This window comes from Mytilus californianus, unplaced genomic scaffold, assembly GCF_021869535.1.
Source record: "Mytilus californianus isolate M0D057914Y unplaced genomic scaffold, xbMytCali1.0.p SCAF_9, whole genome shotgun sequence".
NCBI classification, from domain to species: Eukaryota; Metazoa; Mollusca; class Bivalvia; order Mytilida; family Mytilidae; genus Mytilus; species Mytilus californianus.
Genome location: NW_026262745.1, coordinates 86752262 through 86766755, shown reverse-complemented (window position 1 = coordinate 86766755; position 14494 = coordinate 86752262). Strand labels below are relative to the sequence as shown.

Here is a 14494-nt window from a genome sequence, read left to right as displayed (position 1 = left end):
AAAGTTTATATTTTTCTGACATTGACCTAAGATTGTTTTTATACTGCAACTTAAATTAATACATTGATAGCTATTTGAATTGTAACACAAATTTCAAACTTATTTTCATCCCTAAATGTACCCCTGATTGTGGAAAAAGTGTTCCATGGTGAAATTGACATTGCAGAAAATATAGCTTTGTTAATATATATAGGAAATAAACACAACTAGTTGCAGTACAAAATGAATTTACATAGACGTGATAGAAGTAATTAACAAATATTTCATCTTTTATCTGATTCTAAAAATAACAGAAGAGCAATTGGTTTTGAGAAGACAGGAATAGTTCCATTATCTGAAATGTGTCCTGTAAATCTTTGTAAAGAATACCAGATATATCAGATTTTTATCTTACCTATTTGTTTTTATTCGTTTAATTAAATGATTTTTATATAAAACACGTTTTAGTTCTTCCATTCCATAGTGTAAACATAAATAGTAAAACCAAAAACTGAATTTCAAGAATATTTGATTGTAAAAAAACTTTGTTATTAAAACGAAATGAATGTCAAAACTGAAAAGTAAAACAAGGCAGCCAACAGATAGACCTGTTTCTGATTGAGTCAATTGTATGTGCATGTTTTTTTGGCAACTAATACCGGCCCCTTTTAGTTTCCAATGCAAAAACGTTGGACAGTACAACCGACCACATTTATCACCAGTAATCATTGTAATCAAGTTGTCTGAAAAATTAAAATGTGTGATGATAAAACGAAAATTATTGGTGGTTGAATGTCATGTGACAGTGACCCAACAACAAAATACCAAAGGTTTTCGGTGCATGCAAATGACCATTGACCGAATCAATCAGTGCTAATAAATATTTGAATCTTACTACAATTAATGTGTACCAAAATATTTTATTGCTTAATAAAAGGCAATGAAAAACAATTGTCGTTGCATCTTTCCAGTCACTTCGAGTTAACAATAACCAGCATATCAAAATGGTACTGAAAAATAAAAAGAATACATTATATATCATATTTGTTTTTCGTTCATTGTTTTGTACATAAATCAGGCCGTTGGTTTTCTCGTTTGAATTGTTTTCCATTTCTGGGCATTTTATAGCTGACTATGCTGTATGGGTTTTGCCCATTGTTGAAGGCCGTACGGTAAAATATTGTTGTTAACTTCTATGCCATTAAGTTTCTGGTGGAGAGTTGTCTCATTGGCAATCATACCGCATCTTCTTATTTTTATGTTAGTTGTCAACTTCTACGTTTTTTATTTGGAATCTGGTGGAGAGTTGTCTCATTGGTTATCATACCTCATCTTCTTATCTTTATATATTAATCTTTTGCTTAACCTACAATATGCTAAATAAAGCAGCGAGATCGAATTTTTATTAGATCCCCTGTATTGTTACAATTCAAATTGATACGTTTGACGTAAAAAAAAAACGGAATGAATTTATTTTTCCAGCATCAATAAACCATTCTTTAAATAAAACAGCTATTCCTGTCTGTGTATAATACTTATGTTCATGAACGTTACTGAAGCAGTCATAGTAAAAATGCATTTGAAAAGATGAAACTTTTAAAATCAATTCTAGAAATGAATAGTCATCTGAATTTCGTATAAAGATAAATTCAAGTTGCTTCTCGCACAGTTTTGAAGAAAATGATAATAATAATACATATAATCAACAGACCATACTTTTCTAAAGTTCGTTACCTGAAGCTTTTTTTATAGTCTCAAAAACAACAGGGCAGTAGATCTTTTGACAGTTTTTTTTATGGCGATTATATCTAAGAGTCAACTGCAAATAATGATTGCCCAAAAGCTGTTATTTTCTATGTATTCTTGTCATTACCCTTTACATGCAAGTCTTAGTTACAGCTACGACGATCATATATGAGAAGATTGATAGGGGGCCCCTGATTCCCACTTCCTACCCTCAACTCCCACTCCCCTCATCCTCTACTCCCAACTCGTTCAAATTTTTTTTACCAGAATATCACTTTTTTTACTCACCCTTTTCTCCGATTCCCGCCCCCATGACTCCCACATTATTTTCCCTGACTCTCTCTTCCTGCCCCCTGTATACTTCCAATGTTCCTTTATCCCTATACGACCCCTCATCATATGGATTAGTGGTATGAAATCAATCACAAACTTAATGAAAATCATACTAGTATGTTTGGTTTCATAATGAGCACAGTGTATCGTGCATATCTTCCTTTGCTTTTGTCTTCGTGATTAGTTTTATCTCCCTAAATATCCAGCATACCTCTGTAAACGGAATTCCTATGACCTGATCCACACATCCTGTTTTCTCCACTACATTTCATGTTACAGTCGCTTTCTGGAACTGATATGAACTGATCAGTGTTCAGATTGTTACCACAGAAACACTCGTCAGCAAACTGTAAAAAAAGTAATTGCAAATGTATTAATAATACGTTTCCTATTTCAACATTAACTTGAAAAGGTTTGCTAAATTTTACTTATAAAAAAAAAACAAATTTTTGATTTTCAAGGAAGTGGTATTTAAGATTTTTTTAAACGGATCAAGTACCCAGAAGTCTTAAAATCTTGTTGAAGCCAGTATCTACGGAATAAATGCTTATTTCTGAATTTGGTTTACATGTAAGGTTGGGAGAAAATTTCGAATCCGTTTCAGTGCCAAAAATCGAAATGACCTATATATAACTTGAATGCTTAAAAGATTCAGGGATCATTTATTAATTTCAGTGGCAACTATTGTATACGCATTTTGGACAAATTGATAAACAACTTTATTTAACACATAGCATAAGCAAAATCTCTTTGTTCTTACTGGCCCCAAAGGGTGACTGGGGAATATAAATATGGTCACCATTGGTCTTCCTCCGACCGGCAGTAAAACCCTCGCTAAAGTGGGGCGTCCGTTTGGCTGTGCGGGGTGTACAAGTTCGCAATCACGTCCGGTCAGAATGGGGACGTTAAATCCGATGCTTCGTGTAAAGAGAGTGCCACGTTCTTTGCACGTTAAGAACCCTTGCAACAACTCTTTGAGGGGTCCGTAGGTGGCCTGTTGCAAGGCTAAATTTCTGTCCTGATCCTTTATACCCTTATTTTCCCGTGGCAGTCCAAATTTCCCCGACCTTCATCCCGGACGGCCTCTATTACAGGACCTACCTATTGTATTCATTGTTAATTTGTTCTCGTCCTGAACATGCATGAAATATTTGCCACTGGATGTTAAGCAACCAACAATCAAAAATCAATCATTGTTCTAACTGTGCTATAATCTGGATAATGCACAGGTAAGGTGTGTATTAACTACCTCAGATTTACTGCACAGTTGAAATGTACTCTTATCTTTATGGACAGATCTAGAATTTTTGAAAGGAATAGACGATTTTAGGATTAAACATTTTATATTTTCCAATCAAAAGGGGGGGGGGGGGCGCACTACCCCTTTGAATCCGCCACTGACCTGCCAATTACGGCATAGTTGATCAACTAACAACTTAGCATACCCTTTGTCGTTCCAAATTTTTTGATTTTTTAAAGTATCCAAATAGCTGAAACCTGATTTGGATTAGTTTTGTTCTCAATGGAATGTATTACGACGTTTGTTAATATTTGTTCCTTTTGAGTGACTATTTTGAAATCGAATTTAATGAGGTTGTGCCAGAACAGAAAAAAATATATTAGTAATTTTCTCGTTTGAATTGTAATACATTTGTCATTTCGGGGCCATTTATAGCTGACTATGCAGTATAAGTTTTGCTCATTGTTGACGGCCGTACGGTAACCTATAGTTGCTAAATTCTATGTTAATTGGTCTCTGGTGGAGAGCTGTCTCATTGGCAGTCATACCACATCTTCTTTTTTATAAGATCAATCAGACTTCGTATAGTTTGGGCATGACCTCAAAATGAATACAAAAGAACAAAAATATATGGGGGGAATAGGGGGTCGGAGTTAAAGATTGGAAAGTGAAACTTTTTTTGTTTTGTTTAATTTGCACTTTAAATTTAAGTACATTTCTCTTAGATTAATCTTCCTCTGAGCATATTCTTGAGAGAAAGAAACAATTTATTCTATACTTAATAACCCTCTCATTTATCATTTGTCATACACCGATTTAAAAGCACATCAAACGGAACTAAAACTGTAGGAGATGTGGGTTTTTACGCCAAAAAGGCAGCAATTAAACGACAAAAACGACCTAAGCGCATCTAGAGGGCAACATATAGTGTAACAATAGACAGGTGTCATGCTGTACATATTATCAAACGGCTATACAAATAGTAAATAGCTATGCGCATAATCAAATTGAAATACAAGTTATCCATTGAGTATATAAGATATTTAATTGGATAACATATTTAACCTACTTGCAGTCCTAAAAATGTGTAGCCCTGACATTGTTGTTGGCACTTCTTCAGAGTTAATTTTTGAAATCCTTTGACAGTTCTTGATGGTAGCATAGTATTATCTATATCCCTAAAACATCCAAGGTAACCTGAAAAAAAAACACATTATACATATGTGAATAGCCATGAGATTTCCAAGCTTATGGAGGAAACCTATGTTCAAGTGAGTGTTTACTGCATATTTATCAAGTAAATACTGCAAGAAAACAACCAGATTCGTTGAAATAAAGGGCTTATGGGTAATTTTGAATTTTGCTATTTATGGAATTTAATGGCCGAGGTCAAGATTTGTTCAAATATATCTATTCATAAAGTATTCAAGGCTAACAACCTACTTTTCTGCATAAAAAGAAACACAAGTATTAATTACCTTCTGTTGCAACTTGTTCAATTAACGACACACACTGGCCAATCTCATCTAAACGTACTAGTTGCTGGGTACCAACAAATACCAAAATACAGACAAACAGACTTCTCATTTTGATTAGCTGCAAAACAAGAAAAAAAACACGTTCATAGAGTATTGGCTATCACCAGAACAGCTTCAAATTAATAACAATATCATTAAGCTATTTTCGTGATAGCAGAGCAATACATTTGCAATCTAGTTAAAATTAGTTCTCCGCACTTGTTCCTCATTTTCGTTCGGTTGTTTATATGTCGCGCGTGGGACACATATAAAACAACCGAACGAAAATGAGGAGCAAGTGAGGAGAACTAATTTTAATTAGATTGATACATTTGTGAATTAATAATTATTTGGTCTTCAATCAGTTATGTGGAAAATTATCAAGGACAATAGGTTTATTTTCAGAAATGTTCAAGTTGTTTCAATTAACTCGTAATCTAATAAATGAAATGAGGCCGTATCCTTTTTCTTATTTTGTTTTTGTTTCAAAGTCATACCAGCCTACTAATATAACCTACTTTTTACGAGGGTACTCCAAAATAATAGGCTAAACCTTTCGGACACGGGAGTTATCGATCGCGTTGCTGTTTGGAATATGCAACGATATTATAGGCAGACATTCTAAAATTATAATGTACGTGTATGCATACTTAGGAACCTGAAAAAGGTCGATTAGGTAAATCATAGGCTGCTTTCGTATATACATCCTAGACTGATCAATCTTTTTTTTTTTTTTGTAAATTCAAATGAATTTATTATACAGTAACTTGTACATTGTATCACTGAAAAGTCAGTATATAATTGTTTCATTTATTTTATAATCAAACATAATCAAACTTAATCAAACCAGGTATCAATGAGTAGTGCGTATATTAAGTTTGCATGTAACGCCATACAATCACACATTCAAGTCATTTTGTGTACAAAATGGAAAAATGAAAAAAAAAAAAAAAAAAAAACAGAATAAAAAAGTGAAAAGCGTATACATAATAACTATTTTTACGTATAAGTTCTTACCTCTTCTAAAGTGCGATGAATTCAATAGTACTGAATAGACCTAGAAGGGCTCCGATTTGTTATATACATTAGTATGACATACCGCATGTAATAAAACAACCGGCGAGGAAGCTTGTAGGAAACAATGTTTGTATTTTCCCCTCTTAAACAACGCAAATTAAGATACCTACGTGACAAAACAAAACAACAAAAATCTTGGTCAAGTATTTAGTTTTTTCCAAATTAAAAGTCATCATTACAGCTGTCTTTTGTTATTTTTCTTAACGTTTGATGATGTTGTATTTTTCTTGTTCTAGTTTGTGTTCTGTTTTTTTTTTAACTTGGCTAAATTGTTGGTTGTTCATGTTCTGGTTGTTGTTATATATTTATTTATAGTATGAAAGCACATGTATTTGTTTAGGTAAAACGCATGTGTTTCTCTACATCAACAAAAACACCTAAATAATTTATAATGGTTTTCATTGGATGTAATTTGTCGCATCGTGGGTATTCTAGGTAACGTAGGATTTGGGTCCTGTGTTTCGTGTTTGCTGTTTCATATAAACTAAACAAAATTTATAATGCAATAATTCAAAGTTCTGACTTTAGCTGAGTAGCATACTACGTACAACTGCCTGTTTTTTTTATAAACAACCCCCACCCCCTTTCCACACATACACCAATCATCTCGACAGTCGTTTTTTCCTGTGTTAACAGTAATGGCTATTTCTAATGCTTAACATTTATATTATATTTCTTGTTTTGTAGCTTGATGTATGATTATGTTTTACTGAATTGCTGCATTTGATTGAGTTTATATACGTATTACTGTGTAAAGGGGCATTAACTGTCAAATTCGTGTTAACCGACTCAAATCTAAGTAATGACATATACTTAAACGAATATCTAAATTACAAAAAGTCTAAAATTAACAATCAAAATGCATGGACTCGACGATATGTATTTGCATTTCGTGTGTATTTTTGTTTTACTTTTAATCTTGACATTTTTTTCTTCTTTTTAATAGCTGAATACATGCGGTAATCATCTCAGCTAAGGGGTTAAATTGAATGTCAGATGAATACGGATTCAATGAGTTTGAAATATGCACTCGCAGACGAATAATTCATCAACGATGCTTTTTAGATGATTTTGACAAAATTGAATCGGACTGGCTGCTTAAACGAATTATGATCATTATTTCACTTTGAAAATGTATCAATAATTGAACAAAATAAATTGTGTATTTTAATTTTTTTTTTTTTTTTTTTTGTACATTGTATCTCGTAGCTAATGCCCCTCAAACATACTGGCTAAGAACTAGTAGTTATTTTTTAGGATATCGTGGAGAAAATTAAACTGATTTTTGAGAAATATCAAAAGTATGCTTTTGTCACAAGGAGAGCTCATTTCTATGTATCATAGGGACATAGTAAAAATAAAATTGGCATTAAACTTTTTACTCAAAGTAGAAATTTTGACATTTCAAATCTTAAATTTCGACTTTAACTCGAATTTTAACTTTTTAAATCTCAAAATTTTGACTTTAACTTTAAATTTTGATTTTTTAAGATATTGAAATTTCGATTTTAAAAATTCGAACTCGAAATTTCGACTTTATAAAAGTCCAAATTTCGACTTAAAACTCGCAATTTTGACTTAACTCAAAACGTCAACTTTAAAAATCTCGAAGTTTTGATTTAAGCTTGAAGTTTTTAAACAAAAAAAACCCTCAAAATTGCGACTTTTCAAATAAAATTTTGAATTTAGAAATTTAGAAATTTCGACTTTTTCAAAGTGTTTAAACTTTTATATTGGTATTCATACACAGTTATTACAATTTTAGAAAGAGGAGACAGGGACACACATTATTAACGCGTAATACGCATATTTTGTTCCAGCAGCACCTGCATACATAGGAGTATTTATCTCCCAATTGATACGATATTCCCGGGCTTGTATTTCCTATCATGATTTCCTTGATAGAGGATTGCTGCTCACAAGGAAGCTATTAAACCAAGAGTTCCAAATGGTGAAGTTGAAATCATCCCTTCGTAAATTTTACGGACGCCATCACGAGTTGGTTGACCGTTATGGAATAACCGTTTCACAGATGATATCGGATATGTTCCTTATGACGAATGTGACCTACCGAATTAGACTATTTACCGGATTTGTAATAACATAAGCAACACGACGGGTGCCACATGTGAAGCAGGATCTGCTTACCCTTCCGGAGCACCTGAGATCACCCCCAGTTTTTGTTAGGGTTCGTGTTGCTTTGTCTTTAGTTTTCTATGTTGTGTCATCTGTACTATTATTTGTCTGTTTGTCTTTTTATTGTTGGCCATGGCGTTGTCATTTTGTTTTCGATCTATGGGTTTGAATGTCCCTCTGGTGTCTTTCGTCCCACTTTTTGCAATTTTAATTCAGAAATTGGTCTTGTTCTTAAATTATGATATGGATTAGCATTTAATAATGAAAAGTTTAACTTGGAAAGAACATGCATGTTGAGAAAAAAAAAATTGTTTTCCCATATTCCATGTTTTAGTTTCCCGCGACATTGTCATAGGATAGTCAGATTTGAGAACATTTAGCATCTATTGTTTTATGGTTGGTTTTTAAGGCCTGTTTGATTTCCTAAAAGCAACCCACTGCCTTTGTCTTGTTTAAGCAATGGTTAATCAACTGGCAAATATGACATGCATATTCAGGACGACTCATGAGCTGCTCATTTTTATAGTTTTGGAATTTTGAAATGTTGGTTATACGCTTCCGTACATTTCTGATACATGTGTTGAGTTTTATTGTTTAAATAATTTATGTTCGTTTAACCTGTTTAATTATTACAAATTAGAACATAAGTATTCTATTATGTTTCGATATGATAATGCTGTTGTTTTTCTATGAGTTTGTAATGCTTTTTTTTATGTTAAATTATGATTTTGGTGTCCTTTTTTTTAATTTCTGATTTTTAATATATATATATATTTGATAACGGTGCTTGTCAGTCAATGTTTTGGCTCTATTGTTTCTTTATATGTTTTAGTATGGTGTTGTCTGTCCTTGTTCGAGTTGTTACATTTTTCATTATATGTTTGAGTATGGTGTTTATAAAAAGGAAGATGTGGTATGATTGTCAATGAGACAACTCTTCACAAGAGACCAAATGACACAGAAATTAACAACTATAGGTCATCGTACGGCCTTCAACAATGAGCAAAGCCCATACCGCACAGTCAGCTATAAAAGGCCCCGAAATGACAAATGTAAAACAATTCATTAGAGAAAAATAATGGTCTAATTAATGTACATTAACTTTTTTTATGGTAATATTCTTTACAAAGCACAAAAATGTCAGCATTCACCTCAAAAGCTAACCAAACCTTTAAACAGACTTATTCGGAAAGGATATAGTTACAATACTGTTGTCAAGTCAGTAGGATTGCATATCTTGGTATTGATATTGATTCACTCATAGGGTCTTTGCATCGGAAATAAACACATTTAATTTAAAACCAGTTGTTGGCATGACACGGGTTATGTTCTTCTCATATATTTTATGATGGTATGATACTAAACCCCTAACGTGAGGGATTGTACTTAATTTTCATATAATGAAAACATAATCTTTCAATCAGTTTAATTGAGGTCTGGAGCTGGCATGTCAGTAACTGCTAGTAGTCCTTTGTTTATTTATGTATCATTGTCATTTTGCTTGATTTCTTTTGTTACCTATTCTGACATCGGACTCGGACTTCTTTTGAACTGAGTTTTACTGTACGTATTACTATGTGTTTCCTTATTATACATTAGCTAGAGGTATAGGGGAGGGTTGAGATCTCACAAAACATGTTTAACCCCGCCGCATTTTTGCGCCTGTCCCAAGTCAGGAGCCTCTGACCTTTGTTAGTCTTGTATGTTTTTTAATTTTAGTTCATTTATATGTTTTGGAGTTTAGTGTGACGTCAATTTTCAGTGAACTAGTACACTATTTTATGTAGGGGCCAGCTGAGGACCACCTCCGGGTGCGGGATTTTCTCGCTGCGCTGAAGACCCATTGGTGGCCTTCGGCTGTTGTCTGTTCTTTGGTCGGGTTGTTTTCTCTTTGACATATTCCCCATTTCCATTCTCAATTTAAATACAAAGGTTGTTTTTTTGACAAGTTACAATTCCATTCGGACAAGTTAGTTTTGGTATGTACTTGTCCTATTGGGCAAGATGAAAAAAAAGTTATTGTAGAGGCCTGGGCCTGGAACTTGTACATCCCAACAACAAAAACAAACCAAGTACATACCTGAGAGTACTCGCAGTTACTGACAGCTAGTTCAAAGCAAATACAAACTAATAAAAAAAAATCATGCATCGAAGACTAAATTATCAATCAGTACACATCTTACATCCAATGGATTTAGTGTAAAGACGTCATAAACGGTCAGAGAAAAACATGACCTTGTGCAATGCCAAGATACAGGTATCGACAGATTGTAGATCCATCAAAGTGCATATGTATATAATACATGTTCTGTTATTAATGTCTATTAAATTTCAAATTAAAAGTAATAAACTATGACGTCTTGTACATAACAACCATCCGTATTTAATAAAGACCACACTATATCAAGCGTCTCCGTGAAGGGTAATAGAGTATTTATCATGGGATAGAGTAAATTGTCTCCCTCGTATTAACCAATCAAAATCTGGCATTTTGACATGAAGTATAATAATAGACGATTGAGTATTGTGTTGTCTGTCCTTCATCGAGTTGTCACATTTTTCATTATATGTTTGAATAATTTATGTTCTGTGTCCTTGATCGAGTTGGTACATTTTTCATTATACGTTTGAGTAGTGTGTTGTCTGTCCTTGATCGAGTTGTCTCATTTTTTCATCATATGTTTGAGTAATTTATGTTCTCTGTCCTTGATCGAGTTGTAACATTTTTCATTAAACGTGTGAGTAGTGTGTTGTCTGTCCTTGATCGAGTTGTTATATTTTTCATTATACGTTTGAGTATTGTGTTGTCTGTCCTTGATCGAGTTGTTATATTTTTCATTATCCATTTGAATATTGTGTTGTCTGTCCTTGGTCGAGTTGTTTTATATTTCAGTGTATGTTTGAGTAGTCTGTTGTCTGTCCTTGATCGAGTTGTTATATTTTTCATTATAAGTTTAAGTAATGTGTTGTCTGTCTTTTGTCGAGTTGTTTTATTTTTCATTATATGTTTGAGTAGTGTGGTGTCTCCCCTCACTACAAACCAGTAAAAGTCTGAAATGGCCTATATCTGTACTCGACTGTACTGATTTTAACTCGACCAGTCTGAATTGGTCTGAATTTTACTGGACATTACTCGACCCCAGTCTTAACCATACTCGACTGTACTGATTTGTACTTGACCCTTATATTTGCCATTGAAAATAGTCTGAACTATTACTCGACCAGTCTGAAACAGTCTTAACCCATTCTCGACCTGTACTCGACCTATTTTTTCAGTCTAAACCATACTCGACCAAAGGTCTGAACAGTACTCGACCAGTCTAAACCATACTTGACCAAATAACCTTTACTTTTTTTTAATTTTAACTGTTAAAATAAATTTCTTTTTAACTGACATGACAACAGCCACAATAAAATAAAGATATATATATACATAAACAGATTTTTTCATCCTTACATGATTCTCAGATTTATCAAATAGAGATAGTTAAATCAAATTATCTTATATAATAATTTAATTATATTAATTTTAAAGGTTTAGAGTTTTGTTAAAAAAAAAAGATTTTTTTTACCTTAAAACCACACCTATACTGAGGGTAATAAAACCTTATTAAGGTGCTTCTTGTTTGGCATGTTTTTTTTTTTAAAACTTAATTTTTCTAAATTCCTAAATAAAAACTACATAGGTTTCATGGTTACATACAATAGTTATACAATTATCTTTTTAATGAGGCAACAACAGCCAACAAAATCACAATTGTTAAACCTTATATTGGAAATAAATATTTTATTATAATTTGGGATATATTATATATAATATATATATCAAAAAGGGATAAAAAATTAAAGAAATTAATAAAATTGTTCTTCTGATTAGTGGTGAAGTATTAAGTAATACCTCCTGCTTGGGGCAAACTCATTAAAAAGATCACACCTGGTCAGAGAGTATTAAATTCTTAATAACATTCATTCAAAATTGCAACATCCTGTTTAACTTAAATCACAAGGCCTTTTGAATTCACTAGATAAGTAATACACGAGTTTAAGAAAAATAGGGCTTTCTTTTTACCTGTAAAACACACATGTACTGAGGTAATTAAACCTTATTAAAGTGCTTCTTTATGCCATGTCTTTAATTTTGACAAAAGTTATTTAAATTTAATTGAAATAAATTTTTTCTGCAACTTTGGAACACATTTCCTTTTTTAAAAGGTTATCAAGGATTACTATGGAAGTTCTATTATCATGATATTAAATTCTTGGTTTTACAAAACAAGGGTGTCATTTTTTAAATTTATTAAGTTGCTTTATATACTATTTTATATATATTTTAATAAAAAAAAAGTTCACTGCATTATTAACTAAACTCAACTGACACCATAAATCTATACATGTACTAGGCTTAAGTTAATGGTTAATACTGTCCAGTAACCATAAAATATATCTGAAACATTCAAAAAATTTTGAATAACATTGAAAATATAAGTCACAATTCAGTTTTGAGATTATTTGATCAGCTTGTTTTATCTTTATTTTAAAGGTGATACATATATGTAAGTGTTGATGAATATGGTGTTGAAGTTATATTATGTTTATTGTGAAATTTTGGTTTCAATGCTATATTGAATACATTTGTAATTTCAAATTGTTGTTGAAATTTCTAGCCAGGGGAAATAGCTGTTGTTAAAAACAGTTCCTAAATTGATGAAAAACAATAGATAGATACAAAAAATAGGTCTAGTTTGGTTAAGACTAAATTGGTCGAATATGGTTCAGACTAGGTCGAGTATGATTCAGACTAGGTCGAGAATGGTTCAGACTAGGTCGAGTATGGTTCAGACTAGGTCGAGTATGGTTCAGACTAGGTCGAGCATGGTTCAGACACGTATAAAATGGTTAAGTACTAGTCGAGTAAAGGTCGAGTAGAAGTTCAGACTGTTAAGTATGGTTCAGACTACAGTCGAGTATTATTAAGTAAATTTCAGACCAATTCAGACTGGTCGAGTAAAAATCAGTACAGTCGAGTACAGATATAGGCCATTTCAGACTTTTACTGGTTTGTAGTGCCTTGATCAAGTTGTTTTATTTTTCATTATATGTTTGAGTAGTGTGTTGTCTGTCCTTGGTCGAGTAGTTACATTTTTCATTATACGTTTGAGTAGTGTGTTGTCTGTCCTTGATCGAGTTGTTATATTTTTCATTATACGTTTGAGTAGTGTGTTGTCTGTACTTGGTCAATTTTTTTTTCATTATATGTTTGAGTACTGTGTTGTCTGTCCTAGTCGAGTTGTTTTATTTTTCATTTTATGTTTGAGTATTGTGTTGTCTGTCCTTGATCGAGTTGTTTTATTTTTCATTATATGTTTGATTAGTGTGTTGTCTGTCCTTTATTGAGTTGTTTTATTTTTCATTATATGTTTGAGTAGTGTGTTGTCTGTCCTTTGTCGAGTTGTTATATTTTTCATTATACGTTTGAGTATTGTGTTGTCTGTCCTTGATCGAGTTGTTATACTTTTCATTATAAGTTTGAGTAATGTGTTGTCTGTCCTTGATCGAGTTGTTATATTTTTCATTATCCATTTGAATATTGTGTTGTCTGTCCTTGGTCGAGTTGTTTTATATTTCATTGTATGTTTTAGATCTAATTACAACATTGGTAAGATAACCTTTACTAATAAGTTTGTTTAAAGGTTCGATCAGTTTACATGGATCACATAGTGATTTCCGCGCTTTAAGTACAATAATACCGTAAAATGTAGGATGTGAAATACCGTTTTTAATCAGTTTTCTATAGGTACAGCCAGACTTACTTATCAAATGTTTGTATCTATGAAAGAATTTAGTGAAGTTTTACGTAATTCATGGTAACGAAATCCCTGACTTAATAATTTACCAGTGATGCATTGATTACGTTCGTAAAAATCTATGACATCACTACACACACGGGCATAACGAACGCGTTGGGATATATAAACACCGTATGATGAAGCCAAAGGAACCGTCATCTAAAAAAGGAAAACTCTATATGTGTGTTTTTTGCCACTTTACTTATAAAGATGTGCATATATTTTAATTTTCTTTCAACAAAATTTCCTTATTCAATTTGCTACTCGTTTACAAAAAAAAAACATTTATTGTTTCATTTTTGCCATCGAAGTTAATGTTAGATATGTCTTTTATGATCTATCTATCAAGTACATATAAAAAATGAATCCAGAGTTTTGCATGTATATGGACGGTTGTGAATTAAGGATTAGTTACTTTATGGAAAACTCGTTTACCTGGATGGTAGTACACACTTGTATATTATCCTTATTTTGTCTTTTAATAATTTGATCATTCTTCGTCTTTTGCAAATAGATAAAGAGTAAAATGAAAATTTGTTTTCGATTGCATTCAGGCAGAGAGAAACATATTTTTTTGTTTTATTTCAATTATTGCAAAAGATTTTTAGTACGGATATAAA

The 14494-nt window shown here is 32.3% G+C and overlaps 1 protein-coding gene across 2 annotated transcripts in view; it reads right to left on the bottom strand.

Moving 5' to 3' along the window:
• Positions 1-879: 879 nt before the first annotated feature.
• LOC127714583 (WSC domain-containing protein 2-like) overlaps positions 880-14494 on the bottom strand; it is a 43624-nt gene continuing 30009 nt past the window's right edge. Inside the window, exons 1-5 of one of the 2 annotated variants that reach the window (XM_052220652.1) lie at positions 5833-5947; positions 4777-4894; positions 4368-4495; positions 2270-2405; positions 880-989 (exon numbers count right to left, since the gene is read on the bottom strand). In XM_052220652.1, coding sequence (XP_052076612.1) covers positions 979-989; positions 2270-2405; positions 4368-4495; positions 4777-4885 — 384 coding nt within the window. In that variant the 5' untranslated portion in view covers positions 4886-4894; positions 5833-5947 and the 3' untranslated portion in view covers positions 880-978. Of the gene's footprint in view, positions 990-2269; positions 2406-4367; positions 4496-4776; positions 4895-5832; positions 5948-14494 lie in introns of those variants that run through there. The other variant, XM_052220653.1, reaches the window with a different exon arrangement.